Source organism: Dendrobates tinctorius, unplaced genomic scaffold (assembly GCF_039654945.1).
Source record: "Dendrobates tinctorius isolate UK_male_01 unplaced genomic scaffold, ASM3965494v1 ptg000094l, whole genome shotgun sequence".
Classification (NCBI taxonomy): Eukaryota; Metazoa; Chordata; class Amphibia; order Anura; family Dendrobatidae; genus Dendrobates; species Dendrobates tinctorius.
In genome coordinates, this window is record NW_027361762.1 from 14,626,011 (window position 1) to 14,650,000 (window position 23,990).

Genomic DNA, 23,990 nt, shown 5'->3' on the forward strand with positions numbered 1-23,990 from the left:
CACTGGTTTTTCTTCTGCCTTGTTTAATATATATTTACAGTGTGTCCTACACTGATTGGCTATGGGCTGTGTAAGACTTCTTTCATGACTCATATTTATGATACGCAATGCTATTTTATTTCAGCCCTATGCATTGTCATTTCTGCTTATTATTGGTTATTCAGTTGTTGCAGAATGCAACATGGTACTCTCCAAAGGCAAAATACTCTTTATTGACCCTATACAATGTATTTCTGTTTTAAAACTTGGTAACAAGATTTCCTGTTATATTTCCTAGGTATGATGGAGCACACCAAACGTCTCTTAAGAGCATTTTTTGAACTTTCCCAGACGCACAGAGGTAATCATTAAAAGAATTCAATCAAGCTTTCAATTTGGTGTATTGTCCATTGACCAATTTTTTGTGATTCTTTTTCACTTTAGAGTTAACATTGTTAAAGGGAGGGTGCCATAAAAAAATGTAGAGTATTTACAGCTTAGTGCCATTGGACGGTATAGCATGTCCGATGGCAGTATCCCTCACTTTGATGTGGGCTCCGGAGGGGAGTCCGCATCAAAGCCGGGATATGTCAGCTGTTTTGAACAGCTGACTTGTGCCCGCAATAGCCGCAAGCGGAATTGTGATCCACCCACCCCTATTAACTAGTTAAATGCCGCTGTCAAACTCTGACAGCGGCATTTAACGCACGCTTCCAGCCATTAGGCCGGAAATACGCGCACCGCTGACCCGTCATGTGATCGGGTCATCAGTTCTTCGACATAAAAACCTGAGGTCTCCTTGAGACCTCTATGGTTGTTGATGCCGGATTGCTATCGGCGCCACCCTGTGGTCGGCGCTCATAGCAATGCAGTAATTCTGCTACATAGAGGCGATCAGAGCCAATCAAGTTGTGGCAGCTTCTGAAGCATGCCAAAAGTGAAAGAAAAATAGTTTAAAAAAAAGAAATATATATATAAAAGTTTAAATCACCCCTCTTTCGCCCCATTCAAAATAAAACAACAAAAACAATCAATCATACACAAAATGCATTTGTTCAGACTGGCCTACCGCCTCAACGCATTAACCTAACTATCCCTGTGTGGCCCATTTTTTTTTTTTTTTTTTTTACCATAATCAGGTACTTCGTATCATGTTCTCACATGATATATGCCTTTAATAGCCCTCTGTGTCTGTACTGTTACATACTTTGGCTGTTAACTGGTTCATGCAGAATTACATGAACACCCGATTTGTACACTATGGCTGGTCTGAACAATGAAAGCAATTGTTAATATCCACCTTTTTCGTGTCTCCCCTTTTTCCTCATAGATTGTAAGCTTGGGAGCAGGGCCCTCTTGGTATCTACTTTGATCTGTGTTTATTGTTATGCTGTAATGTCTAGTGTCTGTACAAGTCCCCTCTGTGATGGAGTTAACTGTTCCTACCCCCCCCCCAGGGCCTGTAAGCATATTGAAGGAGGCAGGATTTAGTGCTCCAATGTTGAATAGCCAGGCCTTTTAGTATGATAATGAGATAAGGCCCAAAACAGAACTTCAAAGCTTAAGTAGGAGCCACGTCAGCATGGGGCAGGAAGGGGCCTGGGGGCTTCAATTAGAATATACCTGTAAGCTAGACACAGAAATACACATCCATTGTCTCTCCCAGCCGCTTCGACTCCATCCTAGGATCATGGATTATGAGGACGTCTTTCGAGTTACAGACTCATGAAAAATATCCGAGTGACCCTGAGGAAGTCGCGCATCTGGCAGTGTGACTCCTGAGTTGGTGAGGGTTCTGGGACTTGAGATACATAGATTGGCCCTCCACAGTGACCCAATGGGGCCCATGTTTGCTCTCCACACGACAGGCAAAACAAACCGCATTCACTGGTACCTCTCATGTCCTGATCCGATCATGCTGGTGAAAGTTACCCCCTTTCTTAGATATTGGGAATAAGTTCTGCAGGGAGCTAAAGGGTGGAGATTATTAGCCCACCCTCTGACACAGGGGGAGGAACCAAGCATGCTTAAATAGTAGCACATGGCAGAGACACTCTCACAGAAGAGCCAAACGATGATGATCTAAGAAGGAACTGGGACAGATCTGCCAAGGGAGCAGCGGCCCACGCTTTGGGGTCTGTCCGGCAACTAAGATTCTTGTACCTGTGGACTGCAGAGCTCCCGGCACCCACATGCAACCTACAATCTGGTAAATTGACTTCCATCTTAATATCTCTAAGTCTTGTACCCTTATTGTTATATTTTACTCTGACTGCAAATCCAATGTAATTCCATTGTATAGCTTACTGTATATTTCTGTAATTATCTAGTGCGCCCTTAAGGCAATTAAACCATAAAATTAATCTGGGCTGATGCTTTTACTCTGATTACGAATCTTAGAATACCCATCGGGTAACAGGACATCCTCCCTGGCGGCCATTTGCTCTAGATGCAGTTCCCTTACTGACCTGAGAGACAAAGGGGGCGCCGGAGAGCTGTGCCTGTGTAGTTACATCCCATTGGTGACGTGGGAGGAACAGGAACTGTGTCCTCCACACCCTCTATAATGCAAAGTGCAGCAAAAAATAAGCCCTCACCCATCCCGAGATCACAAAAAATAGAGATGCTACGGTGGGTCTCGGAAAATGGGCATTTTTTTTTTTTTTTTTTTGCAAACTTTGGATTTTTTTTTCACCACTTACATAAAAAATAACCTAGACATGTTTGGTGTCTAAGAACTCATAATGACCTGGAGAATCACAATAGCAGGTCAGTTTTAGCATTTAGTGAACCTGGCAAAAAAGCCAAACAAAAAACCAGTGTGGGAATGCGCTTTTTTGCAACTTCACCGCGCTAGGAATTTTTTTCCCGTTTTCAAGTACACATGGTAAAACCAATGGTGGTGTTCAAAAGTACAACTCGTCCTGCAAAAAATAAGCCCTCACATGGCCATATTGACGAAAAAATAAAAAAGTTATGGCTGTGGAAAGAAGTGGAGCGAAAAATTTAAACACAAAACCGGAAAAAGCTCCGTTCATGAAGGGGTTAGTGTTTTCATTTAAAAAAAAAAGTGTTTTTAATTACGGCAAGTAAAATCTGAAAAATAATTTGGTATTTCCACTTTTAAACCTTGGGGGAGCAGCTGCTGAAATTTGCCATGAAAACCTAGTGTTCAACTAGCTCCCATTATGCCTGCAGTAAATGTGGGCGGGATATGCTCACATGTGTGTGACGTCTCCTCTCCTCCCCTTCTGGGTGTATGTAAAAAGATAACACAGAATGAAGTTTAGGATCTCACTGAGGAGCCATTTTGTTGGTGACTGCCAGTGATACTGAAAAATACAGCGTCACTGAGGATGGCTGAAAGCACCAATTCTGTTAGTGCTGCTTACTGTGTCATAAGCTGGGGTTAGATACATGGAGTGTATCATGTGCGCTATTAGATACTCTTAGAGTAATACATGCTGAGAGTAGATACAGGGCTAAGTGCATTTTACTATATGAAGGCTTCTGGGGAGTGCATTATACTATCTGGAGGCCTATGGGGGGAGTGCATTATACTATATGGAGGCCTATGGGGAGGGTGCGTTATACTATATGGGGGAGTGCATTATACTGTATGGAGGCCAGTGGGGAGTGCATTATACTGTATGGAGGCCTATGGGGAGTGCATTTTACTGTATGGAGGCCTATGGGGAGTGCATTATACTGTATGGAGGCCTATGGGGAGTGCATTATACTGTATGGAGGCCAATGGAGCAACTTCTATGGGAGCAGTGATGTAATGTGTGACCTCACTCCGTCCACTATATTACTACTCCTACCCCTTACATATAATAAACTTGCACCTTAAGTGCCTTTCATGTGGCACTAAATGATGTGTATTCTAATAAATGAATGAAAAAACCACGTGGGTTCCCCCCCTTCTGAATTTTTGAGAAATCAGGCCAGATAAAGCAGACAGCTGTGGGCTTTCTTTTATCAGACTGGAAAGGTCCCTGGTTATTGGGCCCTTTCCAGCTTAAAAATCAGGGCTGTGGAGTCGGAGTCATGGAGTCAGAGTTGGAGTCGGTATAAAATGGACCGACTCTGACTCCTAAAATATATAATAAATTGGGTACAGTAGTTCAATGCAGAATATGCTGAATATTTTTTCATAGGAATTTGGGAAAGTTCTGAAATGTCCTATAAATGACTGTTCTATTCCTGATCTAAGGCTACATTCACACACAGCATTTTTCCTGCGTTATTTAAGGATACGTTTTTCAGTTGCAAAAGCAGATCAGCTTTTTAAAAAACCGCATCACCTGAAAGGTTTTTGAGCTCATAGATAATGTTTTCAATAGCAAAAGCAGATTAGAAATCTGCTCTATCTATATATCTATTTATCCATATCTGTCTATCCATATCATATCTGTACCAAAAAGAATGAAAGCCGGATAGCACACAGACTAACACTCCTTTTTTTTAGCACCAGTCAGGTGTACCTCATAGCTGCCCAAAAGGACGCCCAGGACAGGCATTGCTCGTCTTCAGTAACATCAACATCAACTGATAGTTGGAATAAATAGACTGCATTCACCACCACATCTTCTTAAGGTGCAGGCTTTATTTTCAAGTGTAGGGGTGTGAAGTATGAGGTTCTGCAGCAGCTGAGGTGTGCAGTATGAAATTCTGCGGAACAGTATATGATTCTGCCCCCCCCCAGGTTTGATCCTGGCTGCGCCCATGGTGTGAATGTAACCTGAGGGTCTAGGCTTTATCTTAGCTGAGATAAGTCACAGTGTGTGTGTGTGTGTATGTATGTGTGTATATATATATACACACACAGTACAGACCAAAAGTTTGGACACACCTTCTCAATCAATGCGTTTTCTTTATTTTCATGACTATGAAAATTGTAGATTCACTCTGAAGGCATCAAAACTATGAATTAACACATGTGGAATTATATAATTAACAAAAAAGTGTGAAACAACTGAAAATACTGTATGTCTTATATTCTAGGTTCTTCAAAGTAGCCACCTTTTGCTTTGATTTCTGCTTTGCACACTCTTGGCATTCTCTTGATGAGCTTCAAGAGGTAGTCACCGGAAATGGTTTTCACTTCACAGGTGTGCCCTGTCAGGTTTAATAAGTGGGATTTCTTGCCTTATAAATGAGGTTGGGACCATCAGTTGTGTTGTGCAGAAGTCTGGTGGATACACAGGTGATAGTCCTTCTGAATAGACTGTTAGAATTTGTATTATGGCAAGAAAAAAGCAGCTGAGTAAAGAAAAACGAGTGGCCATCATTACTTTAAGAAATGAAGGTTAGTCAGTCCGAAAAATTGGGAAAACTTTGAAAGTGTCCCCAAGTGCATTGGCAAAAACCATCAAGCGCTACAAAGAAACTGGGCTCACACGAGGACTGCCCCAGGAAAGGAAGACCAAGAGTCACCACTGCTGCGGAGGATAAGTTCATCCTAGTCACCAGCCTCAGAAATCGCAGGTTAACAGCAGCTCAGAATAGAGACCAGGTCAATGCCACACAGAGTTCTAGCAGCAGACACATCTCTGCAACAACTGTTAAGAGGAGACTTTGTGCAGCAGGCCTTCATGGTAAAATAGCTGCTAGGAAACCACTGCTAAGGACAGGCCACAAGCAGAAGAGACTTGTTTGGGCTAGAGAACACAAGGAATGGACATTAGACCAGTGGAAATCTGTGCTTTTGTCTGATGAGCCCAAATTTGAGATCTTTGGTTCCAACCACCAAGTCTTTGTGCGACGCAGAAAAGGTGAACAGATGGATTCTACATGCCTGGTTCCCTCCGTGAAGCATGGAGGAGGAGGTGTGATGGTGTGGGGGTGCTTTGCTGGTGACACTGTTGGGGATTTATTCAAAATTGAAGGCATACTGAACCAGCATGGCTACCACAGCATCTTGCAGCGGCATGCTATTCCATCCGGTTTGTGTTTAGTTGGACCATCATTTATTTTTCAACAGGACAATTTCCTCAAACACACCTCCAGGCTGTGTAAGGGCTATTTGACCAAGAAGGAGAGTGATAGGGTGCTACGCCAGATGACCTGCCCTCCACAGTCACCAGACCTGAACCCAATCGAGATGGTTTGGGGTGAGCTGGACCGCAGAGTGAAGGCAAAAGGGCCAACAAGTGCTAAGCATTTCTGGGAATTCCTTCAAAACTCTTGGAAGACCATTTCTGGTGACTACCACTTGAAGCTCACCAAGAGAATGCCAAGAGTGTGCAAAGCAGTAATGAAAGCAAAAGGTGGCTACTTTGAAGAATCTAGAATATAAGACATATTTTCAGTTGTTTCACACTTAATTATATAATTCCACATGTGTTAATTCATTGTTTTGATGCCTTCAGAATGAATCAACAATTTTCATAGTCATGAAAATAAAGAAAACTCTTTGAATGAGAAGGTGTGTCCAAACTTTGGTCTGTACCGTATACATTTACATGTATACAGTGTATTACATATTTACAATTTATTAGTTTTTTGTGTTCTAAAGTTGTATTCCAATAAATAGATATTATGTTCTATCTAAATATCTTGATTATTGGATCATAGAAATGATTAAATGTCTGATGTTCACATTGTACTACAATACATTTTTCACTTAAATATAAGCAATATATGTGGGAGTCGGAGTCGCAGGTTTGGCTTACCGACTCCACAGCCCTGTTAAAAATACCAGCCCCAGCCACCCCAAAATTGGCGCATCACAGCTATACCAATTCTGGCATCTTGCTCGCCTCTTCCCGATTGCCCTGGAGCTGTAGCAATAGGGGTAAATGTATTTGGAGTTCATATCAGCTGTGAATTGTCCAAAAATACAGCTGACATCAAGTTTTGTGCACAATTTCTCCTGAGTACGCCGATACCCCATGTGTGGGGGAAAGCCACTGTTAGCGTGGATGGTCAGGAGCCGGAATCTCCAGGAGTGGACCGTCTGGACCGTGGCACTGGCTGTTAGCGTGGATGGTCAGGAGCCGGAATCTCCAGGAGTGAACCCTCTGGACCGTGGCACAAGGGGCCCCGGGCGAGCTGCCAGGTGGAACCGACCCCTATACAGGGACCGTTAGGAGCAAGCCCAGGGGTTCAGGTACCACGGTAGCCGGTACAGAGAGGGGTGGCTCAGAATGGACTGGAGTAGGAGTGCGGGACTGAAGCGTAGACTGTAAGGCTGGAATATGGAGAGATGGCTGGAGCGGAACACAGGAGACAGGACTGAAGTAGGACTGTAGGAGTATGGATAACTGGATGGAGCAGGAACACCGGAGGCAGGACTGGAGTAGAATGGAACAGGAACGCTGGAGCAGGACTGGAGTAGGATGGAATGGAACACAGGAACAGGACTGGAGCAGGATGGAACAGGAACACTGGAGCAGGACTGGAGTAGGATGGAATGGAACACAGGAACAGGACTGGAGTAGGAAGGAACAGGAACGCTGGAGCAGGATTGGAGTATAATGGAACTGGAACACGGGAGACAGGGCTGCGAAGCTGCTGCAGGAAACACCGTGGACGGAACTGAGAGGCTGCAGAGAGCACAGGAGGAAGCAGGGCCCAGAGTGCAAGGAAACACAACGATCAGGCGCCTCCCTCAGGGGGAAGCGGCCTGATATAGCCCCGTCTGGTCTGCCATTGGTCCGAAGGTGCTTCCGGGTCAGGGCACAACCGAAGCACAAGAAGCAGCAGGGAGGCGCGGCCTATGGCGCATGCGCATTGCATGCAGGGATGGTGTCGGCCGCGAGGCCGTCAGGTGACCGCCGTTGCCGTTGGGTGGAGAGAGTCCCCAGGGGCGGACGCGTTGGCTCAGGAACTGCACCAACCATCACCTCTTATATCACAGGTAATATTAAGAATTTTTATACCTGGTCCCTTCAGCCATTGGTAACAGGGATTATTTGGGTGATGCTGTTTTCACGGATGTGCAATTGTACCATGGGCTGGATTTATTGGCATACATGTGTTAAATTGCAACTAATGTGGTGGCATTAACCCCATAATGGGGTACTATTAGTATTCATTAAAGACCATTTTTGCCACTTTGTAATGGAGTTTTGGTATACTAGGTGGCGTCAGACATACATGCATCGCCATATTAGGACATAGCATGGTGGCATTTACCCCACTATAAGGGATTGCGAATACTTTAATTATTCTGCTGGTCTAACACTGCTATGATATAAACATTTACTGGATGCTATTCTGCCAGAATGTTCTGTGGTATATGTAGTTCATCATATGGCGCCAGAGATAGAGAGCGATATATATATATATATATATATGCTGCTCTATTGGGATATAATGTTGCGGTATTAACCCCATTATAGGGGATTATTTATATTCATTTCTGTTTGTTTACCGCCCTAATTCAGCATCATATATTATATATTAGACGATGTTTTGAAATAGTGTCCAGGTATCGGCTCCAAATTGAATGCCCGTTTTCCATTGCCCAAGACAAAGTAATTCTGTGTATAAATATTTGTACTATTTAATTTTACATCTGTGATGTTCTTCCTGGACCTACGCGTCCTTGAGAGTTGTGAGTGGTGAATGTATCTTACACCTCTCTATTTTTTTACCATTATCTGGCTATGTGATTTTAAATGTGCATTAATAAAAGTTTGTAGTTTTCTATGTATTGCCTTCTGATCATCCTTTTCATATGCGTTTCTGTCCGTTGGACTGTGGATGGTAGGCCGAGGGAAACGTTCATGAGCTTACAAAGTGATCGCCAGAACTTGGAGGTAAACTGAACCCCTCGGAAAGACAGAATGCGTTGAGGTAGCCCATGGAGTCTGAAGATTTGGTGAATGAAAACTTTGGCCGGCTCCGAGGGAAGACCGGGCAGAGGGACGAAGTGGGCCATCTTGGAAAAACTATCCACCACCACCAAAATGACTGTGCAGCCCGAAGAGCGGGGTAGGTCGGTGATGAAATCCATGGCGATGTTTTCCCAAGTAACCGCAGGAACTGGCAACGGAAGCAACAAGCCGGACGGAGGTCTTTGTGGCACTTTGTTTTTAGCACAGGATGGGCAAGAAGCCACAAAGTCGAGTACATCTTGGCGAAGCGTGGGCCACCAGTAGTGACGCGTGATAAGAACGAGGGTCTTCTTAGTTCCGGCATGGCCGGCCAGTTTGGAGGAGTGCCCCCATAGGAGGACCTTTCGCTTGAGGTTCTCAGGCACAAGCGTTTTGCCTGGAGGAGGAGCAAGCCAGTTCACTGAAGCCACTGTGATGATCCTAGTGGGATCAATGATATGCGAAGGTTCCTCCATGGTTTCATGTGGCTGGAAGACCCTGGACAGGGCATCGGCTTTGGTATTCTTGTTGCCAGGATGGAAACGGAGCTCGAAGTCAAATCGGGTGAAAAATAAGGACCATCTGGCCTGACGAGGGTTGAGTCTCTGGGAAGACTGGAGATAGGCCAGATTCTTGTGGTCCGAGAAGATGACAAAGGGATGGACAGCACCTTCCAGGAGGTGACGCCATTCCTACAAGGCCAACTTGATGGCAAGGAGTTCCCGGTCGCAGATCGAGTAGTTACACTCAGATGGAGTTAAGGCCTTCGAGAAGAAGCCACAAGGTTGCAGGCGACTGGAGGCGGTTCTCTGGGACAATACTGCCCCGGCACTTGTCGAGGAAGCGTCCACCTCGAGTACAAAAGGTGGATTGCTCTCAGGGCGATGCAGGACCGGAGCCGTGGAGAAAGCCTGTTTTAGGGTCAGAAAGGCCTCTTCCGCCTCAGGAATCCAATCTTTGGGGTATGTCCCCTTACGGGTGAGAGCAGAAATAGGTCTTGTGATCGCGGAGAAGTGGAAGACAAATTGCCGGTAATAATTGGCGAATCCGAGAAATCGTTGTATCGCCTTTACTCCGATGGGGCGAGGCAATTTGAGAATGGCACACTGTTATGAATGAGTCACCGGAGGAGGAAATAACAAAAATACAAGCTAAGTCCAGAAAACCGAAGAGGTTGGTAGCTATCGGATTGCAGACCCCTGATCCTATACACCACAACTAACAGTAGCCGTGGGGGGTTCCTACGGTGCCCTAGACCCCTCGTCACAGCCGGAGAACTACATAAGCCTAAAGAAGGAAAGGGGAAATCTAAACTGCCACAGAGCAGACCCCAAAGCAATAGACAGCACGCAACATGTATTGTCGGTGAAAAACAGATGAAAACACAGACAGAAAGACAGGCTGAGCAAACGATGGGGCCCAACTAACTAGATAGGACAGGACAGAAAAGATACTGGCTGCAATCAGCAAAAAACCCTACAAAAATGTCCCAACCGTCTGATAGGGAAAAAGGCCCTGAAGTCGCTAGACTTCAGAATCACTATATCAGCACTCAGGTATATTCTGAAAACGGAGCAAAGAGATCAACTGATCAGAGACAAAAATGGAATTCAGCCAGTCCCAACCAGGACTGGCTGAACACAAACACTAAGCAAACCAGACAAGATCTCATGGAACAACAGCAGGGCAAAAACTTAGCTTTTAGTAGACAGGAACCAAGCTGGATGCAAGAGCTCAGAGCAGAAAGGATCACCAGCAACCCTGCAGGGCGTTGGCTGCCTTATATCCACTCAGAAATTCCAGATGTCCAATCACACTCCGCCTGTTCAGATGACAGGTTCTTCCCATCCCAATCAATTTCACTACCTCTCTTCACCAGCGGAGGGAGTTCATCAGACATCAAAGGTGAAGGGGAGAATGAACTCACAACAGCACACAACTTCTCGGGGTCCATCCTTAGACCAGCGTCGGAGATAATGTATCCCAGAAACGGCAGAAAGGTCTGTTCGAAGAGACATTTCTCGAACTTCGCATACAGGCGGTTCTCCCAAAGACGCTGTAGCACCAGGCGGACACTCTTTCTGTGGGACGAGAGGTCCGGGGAGAAGACGAGGATGTTGTCTAAGTACATGACCACACAGCAGTACAAGAGATCCCGGAAGATCTCATTGACGAACTCTTGAAACACCGCCGGAGCATTGCAGAGACCAAAGGGCATGACCAGGTACTCGTAGTGGCCGTCTCGAGTGTTGAAAGCGGTCTTCCACTCGTCACCTGCACGGATGCGGACCAGATTATAGGCTCCTCTGAGGTCCAGCTTGGAGAAGACCCGAGCCCCTCTGAGACGGTCAAACAGCTCCGGAATGAGTGGAAGAGGGTACCTGTTCTTGATGGCAATTTCATTCAAACCCCTATAGTCAATGCATGGCCATAGAGTTCCGTCCTTTTTGACGAAGAAGAACCCGGCTCCCGCGGGCGAAGAGGATTTCCATATAAAGCCTTTGGCGAGGTTCTCTCGGACGTACTCGAACATGGCGGTGGTCTCTGTGGGAGACGGGGTAGATTCTGCCCCTTGGAGGGGTTGAACCAGAAACAAGTTCAATTGGGCAGTAAAACGGCCGGTGTGGAGGAAGGACCTCCGCTTCCTTCTTATCAAAAACATTGGCGTAGGAGCTGTAGACTGGAGGAAGACCCGGAAGGTCTGGAGGTGACCGAGGAGCGGCCGCCAGGCGGACAGAAGCCAGATATCGAGCTTGGCACGGGTGCCCCCAGCGGAGTATCTCACCAGAAGACCAGTTGAGAACAGGCTGATGAGTCCTTCACCATGGAAGACCGAGTAGAATGACGTGAGAGAGCTTGGGAAAAACGTAAAAGGCTATCTTCTCTCGGTGTAAGGCTCCGACTTGCAACTCCACTTCTTCAGTGACCAAGATGACGGTCACCTGTAGCGGTTTGCCATCCACTGTGGCAATCTGGATAGGGTTAGAGTAACCACGGGAATTTGGTATTTGTCCACCTCTTCAGGTCGAATGAAGTTACCTGCCGAGCCCAAATCCACGTAGGCCACCTCGGACCCACGTCTCTCCCCTGAAACCAAAAGCACAGAAATCGTAAGAGGTTGAGGTATCATCATCACCTAGGGAGGCCTCTCTTACCTGACCTAGGTGTAGTAGTTTCCCTGTCTCTTAGGACAGGAGCGGACATAGTGTGACGAATCACCACAATAGAGGCATAACCCTTGTGCCCGCCTCTCTCTGACGCAACTCAGCCAACTTTAAGCGATCTATCTGCATGGATTCGACCGAGGAGGAATAAGCGGACCCGGCCGAACGGGGACTGGCAGAACGGGTGAAAAAGGAAGCTGACCCGGTGGACCTCCTGTCTCTCGCCGACTCCCGACCGCGCTCCTAGAAGCGTAGGTCAATTCGGGTAGCCAGTGAGATAAGGTCCTCTAATGTGGACGGGGTATCTCGACCTGCGAGTTCGTCTTTTATTTTGCCTGAAAGACCGCGCCAGAATGCCCCTACCAAAGCCACGTTATTCCAGCTGAGCTCGGAGGAGATAGTGCGAAAGCGAATAGCGTACTGTCCGACCGTGAGAGAACCCTGATGTAAGTTAAAGAGTGACTCTGTGAGAGAGGCTAGCCGGCCCGGCTTATCGAAGACTCTGCGAAAAGTATCCATGAAAACCGGGAGACTCGACTACAGGGTTGTCACGTTCCCAGAGAGGATTCACCCAAGACAGGGCCTCACCCTCCAGATTGGACATGATGACGGCCACCTTGGCCCGGTCCGAGGGATATTGCTGCGGCAACCATTCAAAGTGGAGGCTACACTGATTTAAAAACCCCCTACAGAGCTTGGGATCCCCGGTGAAGCTGTCATGATCCAGGATGGGGTTTCGCTTTGGCCCGTCCTGGTCAGACTGGGGGTTAATTGTTCTGCCTCTCTCTGGCAGAGGGCGGCTATTTAATGCTCACTGGACCTAGGTCCGGTGTCAGTTATACTCCTGCCCTCGGCTGAGTTAGTTTACCTCTTGTATACGTGTGCCTTGTGCATGATAACTTGTTGCTTGTTTGGTTGTGATCCGGTTCTGTCCCTGTTACGAGTTCTGCCTGCCCCTCTTGTACCTCACCGCTCTCTTGTGTATGACTCTCTGCTTGTGACTCGACTACTCTCTGCTCGTCCCTTTGGTACCGCAACCCCCTCTTGTGCATGACCTTTGGCTTTGTCTGACCTCCCGTCTGTTTATCCCTCCTGTACCTTGCTTGCCCGTACTGTGTGTGACCTCCATTTTGCCCGACTGAGTTTTCTACCTTCTCTGAAAGCAGGACGCTAAGCCCCGCCCCCTTGCATTCACATGATCGTAGGTCCTGTGCCGGCTTGCTAAACGTCAGCGTTCATGTCCTGTGCATCTGTACTTTCTGGCTGTTCTTGTCCCCAGGGGTCCCTACAGTGCGGGAGAGTCCCTGCTCAGCGGAGGCTGTACGCCGGCGCTGTCAGGATCCTGATATAACTGACCAATACCATTTTTTTTTTCTTTGCTCCCCTTCTGTGTGTGTGATGGATCCTATGCACGCTCTTTCTGAGCAGGTAAAGCACCTGACTCAGATGTCTCAGAAACTCCTTGGAGAACGAGTCCTGGCTCAGTCTCAGCAGCTGATCGCTGACACTGTGCAGGGGGCTTTTTCATCGGGGGCTCGGGATGTTACATTAGTTTCAACTGAGTCTCCGGTTAAGTTACCAGATACCTTTTCTGGAGATAAAAAAGAATTCAGAGTTTTCAAGGAGGACTGTAAGCTTTTTTTTTTTCCTTAAGACCACACTCTTCTGGGGATGAAAGTCAGAGAGTGGGGGGTCATTATGTCTCTGTTAAGGGGAGCCCCCCAAGCTTGGGCTTTCTCCCTTCCGACCACGGCCCCTGAGCGTATGACTGGATGCATTTTTTGAGGCTCTGGGGCATATTTATGATGAGCCTGATCGGATGCGTATGGCTGAGGACAGGGTGATGAGTGTGTGCCAGGGGAAGCCCTCAGCCAAGTGGTTTTGCTCATAGTTCAGACGCTGGGCTGCTGAGGTCTGCTGGAATGATGCCATCCTCTGGGGTTTGTTCCGTAGAGGCCTGTCTGAACATCTGAAAGATGCCTTGGCTCTCCACCCTCCGCCTGATTCCCTGGAGGAGGCTATGACACAGGCCGTCCGAATGGATCGCAGGCTACGGGCGAGGGGAGTGATGCAAATTGAGAGACCGTTATGCTCCCAAGGAAGGGGAGCCAGTCCTACATTGGAAATCACAGAGATGGGAACCATCGACCTCAAAGAAAATGAAAGGAGACAACGGCGCGTGAGAAAATGCTGTTTTCACTGTGGCGATTCTGGACATTGGAAAAAGGATTGCCCCTCCCGTCCACTAACCAACAAGCGACTGAGCCCGGGTATTGTCGTGGAGGTCACCCAGGCTCCCAGGTACCCTTTTCTGCCTTCTCTAAAATTTTGTTGCAAGTGGAACTTTGTTGTGGGAGTGTCTCCACATCCACTTCTGCATTCGTGGATTGCGGATCGTCATTGAACTTTATTGAATCTGATTTGGTATCCAGGTGTAAGTTAGGGACAGTTAGGTTGGAGACTCCTATTCACATTGTTGCCATTGACAAAACACCACTGGTAAAGAATGACATTATGTTTCGTACTGAAGAGTTTCTCCTTAAAGTGAGTTCCTTGCACCAGGAACGTATTTCATGTTTTGAGATGGACAACCTGCCTGCGGGACTGGTGTTGGGGTTCCCCTGGTTACAATTGCATAATCCTGTGATTAATTGGGAATCTTGGGACATTGTTAAATGGGGTCCCTATTGTTCTGAGAAATGTCTTGTTACTGTGTCTGTGTCGTCCGTGGGTCTGGAAGGTATTCCGGAGTGCCTGAAAGACTATACGGACGTTTTCTCCGAAAAAGGCTGAGGTTTTACCGCCACACCGCCCATTTGATTGTGCCGTTGACCTAGTTCCAGATGTTAAATTGCCCAAAGCCCGCTTGTATAACCTTTCGGGTCCAGAACGGGCTGCGATGAAGGAATATATTTCCGAGAGTCTCCGTAAGGGACACATTCGTCCTTCTGTTTCTCCCGTGGTGGCGGGGTTCTTTTTTGTAAAGAAAAAAGACGGTGGTTTACGCCCGAGCCTCGATTTTCGTGAGTTAAATAAGATAACTGTGAGGAATATGTATCCCCATCCACTTATTCCTGATTTATACAACCAGTTGTCCGGAGCTAAGTGGTTTTCGAAATTAGATCTACGGGGAGCGTATAACCTTATCTGAGTTCGGGATGGAGATGAGTGGAAAACCGCTTTTCTCACTACTGAAGAGTTGTTTGAAAATTTGGTCATGCCTTTCGGCCTGACCAATGCTCCAGCGGTCTTGCAAAATTTCATAAATCACGTGTTCTCTGATTTTATTGGACGTTTTTTGGTGGTATATTTGGATGACATATTGATCTACTCTCCTGATAAACAGGCTCACATTGGTCATGTTCGGGCAGTTCTCCAAAGGCTCCAGGAGAACTGTCTCTTTGCTAAACTGGAGAAATGTTTATTTTTTGTTCAGGAGCTGTCTTTTCTGGGATTCATTGTGTCTGCTGAGGGGTATCGCATGGCTCCTAATAAGGTGCAGGCCATTGTCGAGTGGGTTCAACCTTGTGATTTGAAGGCTCTGCAGCATTTCCTAGGATTCGCCAATTACTATCGTAAATTTATAAGGGGGTTCTCACAGGTGGTTAAACCCCTCACAGACATGACTCAAAAGGGGGCCGATATCAAGAATTGGTCAACCGCAGCGGTAGCAGCATTTCAGTTTTTGAAAAAATGTTTCATGTCTGCCCTGGTTCTTATTCAACCGGACCCGTCTGAACCATTTATTGTTGAGGTAGACGCCTCAGAGGTGGGGGTGGGGGCGGTATTGTCCCAGGGACCCGTCACTTTGACCAATTTAAGACCTTGCGCCTTTTTCTCAAAGAGATTCTCCTGCGGAGAGAAACTATGATGTGGGAAATCGAGAACTTCTGGCCGTAAAGTTGGCCTTTGAAGAATGGAGGCATTTTTTGGAGGGGGCTGTCCATCCTATAACCGTAATTATGGACCACAAAATCCTAGCTTACATGGAGTCAGCTAAAAGGTTGACTCCTAGACAGGCTAGATGGTCACTTTTTTTTCCCCGATTCAACTTCTCGATCACTCTTCGGCCAGGATCCAAAAATGTCAGAGCGGATGCCTTGTCACGCAGTCAAGATCCAGTGTCCAACCCCCCCCCCGGAACCTCCATCCTCCATTCTTCAGCCGGGGGTGGTGGTGGCAGGTATTTCTAATATGTTGGAACGGGAGATTCGGGAAGCCCAGTCTCTTGCACCTCCGGCTAAGTCGGTGGATAAACTTTTTGTGCCAGCTCAGTTTCATCTCAAGGTCCTCCGGGAGTTCCATGACTCTGTTCTGGGTGGACATCCAGGGATCTCGGCCACCCAGAAGGCCATTGCTATAGTATTCTGGTGGTCTTCTTTAGCCTCTGATGTTGGGGAATATGTGTCTGCATATGATGTTTGTGCCCGTGCAAAAACTCCCATAACCGGCCGGCCGGGGAATTGGTACCACTGACAATTCCTGAGAGACCATGGACTCATTTGTCCATGGATTTCATCACCAACCTTCTCCCCTCCAAGGGTAATACCGTCGTCTGGGTTATGGTGGACAGGTTTGGTAAGCAGGCACATTTTGTACCTTTGGCAGCTCTACCTAATGCAGAAACATTGTCCAGATTGTTTGTTGAGCATGTGGTACGGTTGCATGGGGTACCTCTGAATGTGGTGTCTGATAGGGGAGTGCAGTTTGTTTCCAGATTTTGGAGAGCTTTTTGTAAGAGTTCAGGTATTGGTCTGTCCTTTTCATCCGCTTATCATCCAGAGACTAATGGGCAGACCGAGCGGACCAATCAGTCTCTGGAGCAAATTCTGCGTTGCTTGACCTCAGCCCGACAGGATGATTGGTGTTCTGTATTACCGTCGGCCGTGTTTGCATTTAACAACCGCATTAACCAGTCTACAGGTACATCTCCCTTTTTCTGCAATTATGGTTTTCATCCTCATTTTGGAGAATTTTCTCGTTTGAATTCTGGGTGTCCTGGGGCGGATGAGATGATCCAGCAGTTGGGGGAGGTATGGCAGGAGGTCCAGAGTAACATTACGAAGGCCCAGGACAAATTTAAATTTTTTGCGGACAAAAAGCGTTCCGCGGGATCGGTGTTTCAGATTGGGGATAAGGTATGGTTGTCCACCAAGAATATAAGGCTCAAGGTCCCCTCTGCGAAGCTTGGACCCAAGTTTATAGGTCCCTATGAAATTACCGAAGCAGTTAACCCGGTGGCTTTTCAATTGCGTCTCCCGCCATCTCTGCGGATCCCAAATGTTTTCCATAAGGCCCTTTTGAAACCTGTGAGGTCCGGTGGGGAGGGATCATCAGCTTCCCCACCACCGGTTTTGGTAGACGGACAGTCAGAGTACGAGGTGGAACTAATTGTCGACTCCAGGTTGGTGTGTCGTGCCCTTCAATATCTGGTACATTGGAAAGGCTACGGTCCTGAAGAACGCTCGTGAGTTCCTGCTCGATCGGTTCATGCGGATTGGTTGGTCCGGGCCTTTCACGCCAAGTACCCTGAGAGACCTGGGGGTCCGGTGGCCCCCCATTGAGAGGAGGGTACTGTCATGATCCAGGACGGGGTTTCGCTTTGGCCCTTCCTGGTCAGATTGGAGGTTAATTGTTCCACCTCTCTCTGGCAGAGGGCGGCTATTTAATGCTCACTGGACCTAGGTCCGCTGTCAGTTATACTCCTGCCCTCGGCTGATTTAGTTGACCTCTTGTATACGTGTGCCTTGTGCCTGATAACTTGTTGCTTGTTTGGTTGTGATCCGGTGCTGTCCCTGTTACGAGTTCTGCCTGCCCCTCTTGTACCTCACCGCGCTCTCGTGTATGACTCTCTGCTTGTGACTCGACTACTCTCTGCTCGTCCCTTTGGTACCGCAACCCCCTCTTGTGTATGACCTTTGGTTTTGTCTGACCTCCTGTCTGTTTATCCCTCCTGTACCTTGTTTGCCTGTACTGTGTGTGACCTCCGTTTTGCCCGACTCTGAGTTTTCTACCTTCTCTGAAAGCAGGATGCTAAGCCCCGCCCCCTTGCAGTCACATGACCGTAGGTCCTGTGCTGGCTTGCTAAACGTCAGCGTTCATGTCCTGTGCATCTGTACTTTTTGGCTGTTCTTGTCCCCAGGGGTCCCTACAGTGCGGGTGAGTCCCTGCTCAGCGGAGGCTGTACGCCGGCGCTGTGAGGATCCTGATAGAAGCGAGGCGGTTTGGCAAGGCGGGGCTTCGGTAGAGCTGTAGACACGGGGGGGGGGGGGGGGAGTCAGGGCTGCAGTGGCTGCCTGGAGGGCCAACAAGCGACTGTCAAAGGAGGCCATATAAGACAAAATGTGGGCTTGTGTATCTTGTTGCTGACCCAGCTCCTGTTGTAAACTGGCCAGCTGAGTGGCATTTCCAGGATCGGCCGACAAACGAGTGTCCATAGACTTCATAACCGACATAATGCGTCCCTGATTCTCCCGCAGGAAGAGCAACTCTTTCTGGGTAGCAGTCGTAGTACCGGTGGAGTCCATGGCCTGATCGTACTGTTAGCGAGGATGGTCAGGAGCCGGAATCTCCAGGAGTGGACCCTCTGGATCTGTCACCGAGGGGCCCCGGGTGAGCTGCCAGGTGGAACCAACCCCTATACAGGGACCGTTAGGAACAGGCCCAGGGGTTCAGGTACCACAGTAGCCAGTACCGAGAGGGACAGCTCAGAATGGACTGGAGTAGGAGTGCGGGACTGAAGCGTAGACTGTAAGGCTGGAATATGGAGAGATGGCTGGAGCGGAACACAGGAGAGAGGACTGAAGTAGGAGTATGGATAACTAGATGGAGCAGGAACACCGGAGGCAGGACTGGAGTAGGATGGAACAGAAACGCTGGAGCAGGACTGGAGTAGGATGGAATGGAACTCAGGAACAGGACTGCAGCAGGATGGAACAGGAATGCTGGAGCAGGATTGGAGTATAATGGAACTGGAACACGGGAGACAGGGCTGCGAAGCTGCTGCAGGAAACACCGCGGACGGAACTGAGAGGCTGCAGAGAGCACAGGAGGAAGCAGGGCCCAGAGTGCAAGGTAACACAACGATCAGGCGCCTCCCTCAGAGGGAAGCGGCCTGATGTAGCCCCGTCTGGTCTGCCATTGGTCCGAAGGTGCTTCCGGGTCAGGGGACAGCCGGAGCAGGGAGGCTCGTCCACGGCCTATGGCGCATGCGCATTGCATGCAGGGATGGCATCTGCCGCCAGCCCGTCTGAGGTGACCGCCGTGGCCGTAGGGTGGAGAGAGGCTGCGGCTTGGAAGCAGAGGCCGGCTGCGGCATGGCAGCGGAGGCCGGGTGAGTATGATGGAGCGGTGTAACAGCCACTGTTTGGGTGCATGGCAGGGCTCAGAAGGGAGGGAGCACCGTTTGACTTTATGAACGCAAAATTGGCTGGAATCAATGGCGGGCGCCATGTCGCGTTTGGAGAACCCCCGATGTACCTAAACAGTGGAAATCCCCCAAATTTAACTTCAACTTTAACACAGCCCTAATTCTAACCACAACCATAACCCTAGCCGTAATCCCAACCCTAGCCGTAATCCCAACCCTAGCCGTAATCCTAACCCCAACACCGCAACTCTAACCCCAACACAAAAATGGAAAAAAATACATTTGTTTATTATTTTTACCTAACTAACGGGAGGATAAAGGGTGGGTTGATTTACATTTTTTTTTTTTTTTTATTTTAATCACTGTGATGGGGTCTATCACAGTAATCAAAATGAACCAATAGGAAATATCTCCTATTGTTGCCGAGTAACGGTGATCACAACACTGGGGGCAGTAAAAACCGACCCGAAGATTTTCCGACGCTGGGGGGAGCTATACTCTCTTTTTCTCAGCGCCGTTAAAAGGCAGCACTGAGAAATAAATACTGTTAACTGCCGCCGTGAAAAGACGTATCGGCGATCGTTAAGGGGTTAATAAAGACTCCCCGACACAATCCCTGGTTCACCAATTTATTTTTGAAAAAAAAAAAAAAAAACATGTAGGTCCGACGTAATCCATGGTGTTCCCACAACGATCCCTGAATCCAATGTCCAAAGGACCCGGCAGCTGTAATGAATAGTGTCGTCAGTAACTACACTACTCATCAGAGTTGCCAAGCCCTCTGTATAATTCCCCCCATATAGTGCCCCACATTGTAATGGTTTCACATAGTGCCCCACAGTATAATGACCCCGTATAGTGATCCACAGTATAATGGCCCCGTATAGTGACACACAGTATAATGGCCCACATAGTGACTCACAGTATAATGGCCCGTATAGTGACCCACAGTATAATGGCCCGCATAGTGACCCACAGTATAATGGCCCTGTATAGTGACCCACAGTATAATGGCCCCCCATCCTGGTATGTGGCCCTGTATCATATGTCCCCCACATATTCAATGCAAGGAAAAAAAACAAATGCTTAGACTTACCTTCTAAGCAATTCTACGCATCGCTGTAATCGCAGCTGACAGGCTGTGATCACTACTCCCCGCCGCTGCAGATACTTAACCTCCCAGGAGCTCCTCTCCCCAGCACCTTCTCCTTGGCATCTTCTGTCATGGCACTCCACAAAGATGGACACAATCTCCTCCCACACCTGTGGCCTGGAAAGCCGAGGAGGCATGCCCCGGTCACAACTAAGGCCTCTTTCACACTTCAGTCTTTTGAAGTCAGTTCCAATCCGTCAAAGTGTGAAAAAACGTATCCGTTGCAGATCGCCAAAAAACTGATGCACCGGATCCGTTTTTTGGACGGATCCATCGCAGCAGCCAGTGTCTGAAATTTAAAGGAACAGAACTCTGGAAAGGAGAGAGAGATTTTTCTGTGCCAGAACGGCTTTTGGGGTTAACTTTAATGAATGGAAATTCTTCCAGGCATGCTCAGTTTAAAAAAGCGGACTCCGTCGATGGATTCCATCATTTAACGACTTGCAACGGATCCGCCGCCCATAGGCTTCCATTCTAGCCAACGGCGGACTGCGACGGATCCGTTGCAATCCGTCATTTCAACGCAGGCAAAAAACGTTACAAAGTCCGTCTGCTCCAGACGGCGGACGCTGAAATTCCGATGGATCTGTCAAATAGCGGATGCAACGGACTAGCATCCATCATAATCCGCCGCTAATGCAAGTCAATGAGAAAAAAACAGATTCTGCCAAAAAAAAAAGGGATTCGTTTTTTTCAAAATAGGGCGGATATCAACGGAGGTCAAAAGACTGAAGTGTGAAAGAGGCCTTAGAGAGGAAGGAGGAGCGGCCTCAATACAAGAGATGCGTCAGGCTCTTATGCCCAGGGGCTGCCGTAAGTGAGGTGTGTAACTGTCCTGCTCAGACAGTTACACACCCCCAAATGAAAATGGCAGCCCCCCAGTGGTTCAAGTAAAAATTATTAAATAGAAAACTAATAAACTTGTACGTTTAATTGTATTAAGAATAATTGATTACATAAATATTAATATAAAATTAACAATAGCAGCTCCTTCCCTTTAAAAAGAACCTATCACGTCCCCCATGCCCTCCAACCCAACATCATTCACTGATGCATCAATAAATTCCCTGCCTAACCAAGCCAAAGCTTTTATAACTCGTATGTTTCCTATGGTAATTAGGGCTTTGGCTAGTTGATGGGGCGTTATTTTCCCCTGACTAGTCAGCCCTCTCTCCATGTTATCACACAACTGTTGAGAAGCCGTCTTCTGAAGTTCCAGTCATGCACACCGTGCCTCTGAAGCCGAGAAGCGTACACCCGGCTGTACAGGTGCAGTGACTCTGCCAAGATTTGCAGAAGCTGGCAATGACGCCGATCCTGCATACAGTTGTCCTCAAAAATTTACTTACCCTGGCAGAATTTTTGCTTTCCTGACCTTTTTTCAGAGAATATGAATAACACCAAAACTTTGTGTCAACTCATGTTTAGTGGTTGGGTGAAGCCATTTATTGTCAAACTACTGTTTTCTCTTTTTAAATCATAGTGACAACCCAAAACATCCAAATGACCCTGATCAAAAGTTTACATATCCCATTTCTTAATACCGTGTATTGTCCCCTCTAACATCAATGACAGCTTGAAGTCTTTTGTGGTAGTTGTGGATGAGGTTCTTTATTTTCTCAGATGGTAAAGCTGTCCACTCTTCTTGGCAAAAAGCCTCCAGTTACTGTAAATTCCAGAGCTGTCTAGCATGAACTTCACGCTTGAGATCTCCCCAGAGTGGCTCAATGATATTGAGGTCAGGAGACTGAGATGGCCACTCCAGAACTCTCACTTTCTTCTGCTTTAGCCAATTAACTTCATTAAACTACTGTTCTTCCTCTATTTCTCTTGGCAGCCATGTTCTAACCACACACCCCAAGGCAGCCTGGGCAAGCTAGCAGAGAATATAGGGACTGGTCACCACTGCAGCAGCACCCATGGGATTATTGGCGGTATTACTGTCTAACAGTGACACTGAGGCTTTCACCAGGGGCATAGTTACATTTTGATTCACAAGACCTTTTAGCAGCATTCAAGTATTTTAATAACATTATAGGAGTTTTCCAGTCTAGACAAATTTTTCAGCTGTCAATCATTGATTAAGACCATCCCTCAGAACCCTGAGCTAAGCAGGGAATGGGCAGAGCATTACATTAATATAATACAAGTTAGGTCTCATTCAGATAAATGTTATTTTTCTCATACGTGAAAACACTGTCTGATTTCCACCAGTGTCCTTCATCACATCAGAATTTTGTCAGTGTGTCGGTTCTTACCATCCATGGTTAAAAAAAAAAAAAAAAAGCTAATAAAAACTGATGGAGGTTTCAACTGAGTTTGTCACAGACCTATAGACTTACCCAAGTTGAATCCATGTCTTACATCAAAAACAGATATATGTCTAAAAAAAAAATTTTATTTTTTTTTTGCGAACACTCAGACATGTGAACAGCCTTATAGACTATAAAGAGCACTGACTCAGATAGAACAAGTATGTGCAAAACCTGACATCAGAATGACATCTTGTACTGAATCCTATCCCGTAAAGTGACGTGTCTTGTCCTCCTTTATCATAATGTGATGTTGGCAGATCACTCTGCTTGTTCAGTGTGACAGGTTTCCCATAAAGGAAATAGACGTAGTTTTTTTTCTCATCTTTGCATTTTCTGAAATAAATTATATTGATACTTACAGTAAATTTTAATTTTCCCAGCATTTGGAGATGTGTTTTCAGTGATTGGTGTCCGAGAGCCACAACCTGCAGCAAGTGAAGCATTTGTAAAATTTGCTGATGCTCATCGAAACATTGAAAAATTTGGGATTGGTCTTTTAAAAACAATTAAACCAGTAAGTAATCTTATTTAGAGTACATGGTTTCATGCCGATTCCTGTGTCCCCAAGCCAGAGCTCTAAAATCGTTGTGTGTATGTATATCTAATATATAAAGCTCAAGGTGTGTATGTATGTATGTATATATGTGTGTGTGTGTGTGTATGTATGTGTGTGTGTATGTCCGGGATAGGCATCCGCACCGTCGCAGCTACAGCCGCAAAATTTAGCACAGTCACACGTCTGGACCCCGAGAGCGTCCTAAGCTATGTTGTGAGGCGAAATTTTAACCCTGTGCGTTCCAATTCACCAAAAAATTTTGCCCCTATCTACATACTGGGGAAAAAGTGTGCGCGTATCAAGCCCCGTCCCTCATTATGATGTCACAATGGTTGCCATGGCGACACTGATGTCATCATAGGTTGCAAGCCCTGCTGCCGCTCATTATGATGTCATAATGGTTGACTATGGGATGGAGGATGTGTGATGGGTATATGGGCACTGGACTATGGGATGGCGGATATGTATATGGTCACAGGACTATGGGATGGAGGATGTGTGATGGGTATATGGGCACTTGACTATGGGATGGAGGATATGTTTGATGGGTATATGGGCACTGGACTATGGGATGGCGGATATGTATATGGGCACTTGACTATGGGATGGAGGATGTGTGATGGGTATAT

General features: G+C 47.0%; 1 protein-coding gene across 4 annotated transcripts in view; it reads left to right on the forward strand.

Moving 5' to 3' along the window:
- PICK1 (protein interacting with PRKCA 1) overlaps positions 1-23,990 on the forward strand; it is a 317,172-nt gene that overhangs the window by 225,600 nt on the left and 67,582 nt on the right. For all 4 annotated transcript variants that reach the window (XM_073586677.1, XM_073586678.1, XM_073586675.1 and 1 more), the window contains exons 8-9: positions 278-340; positions 23,186-23,319. In XM_073586677.1, the coding sequence (XP_073442778.1) occupies positions 278-340; positions 23,186-23,319 (197 nt within the window). The remainder of the gene's footprint in view (positions 1-277; positions 341-23,185; positions 23,320-23,990) is intronic.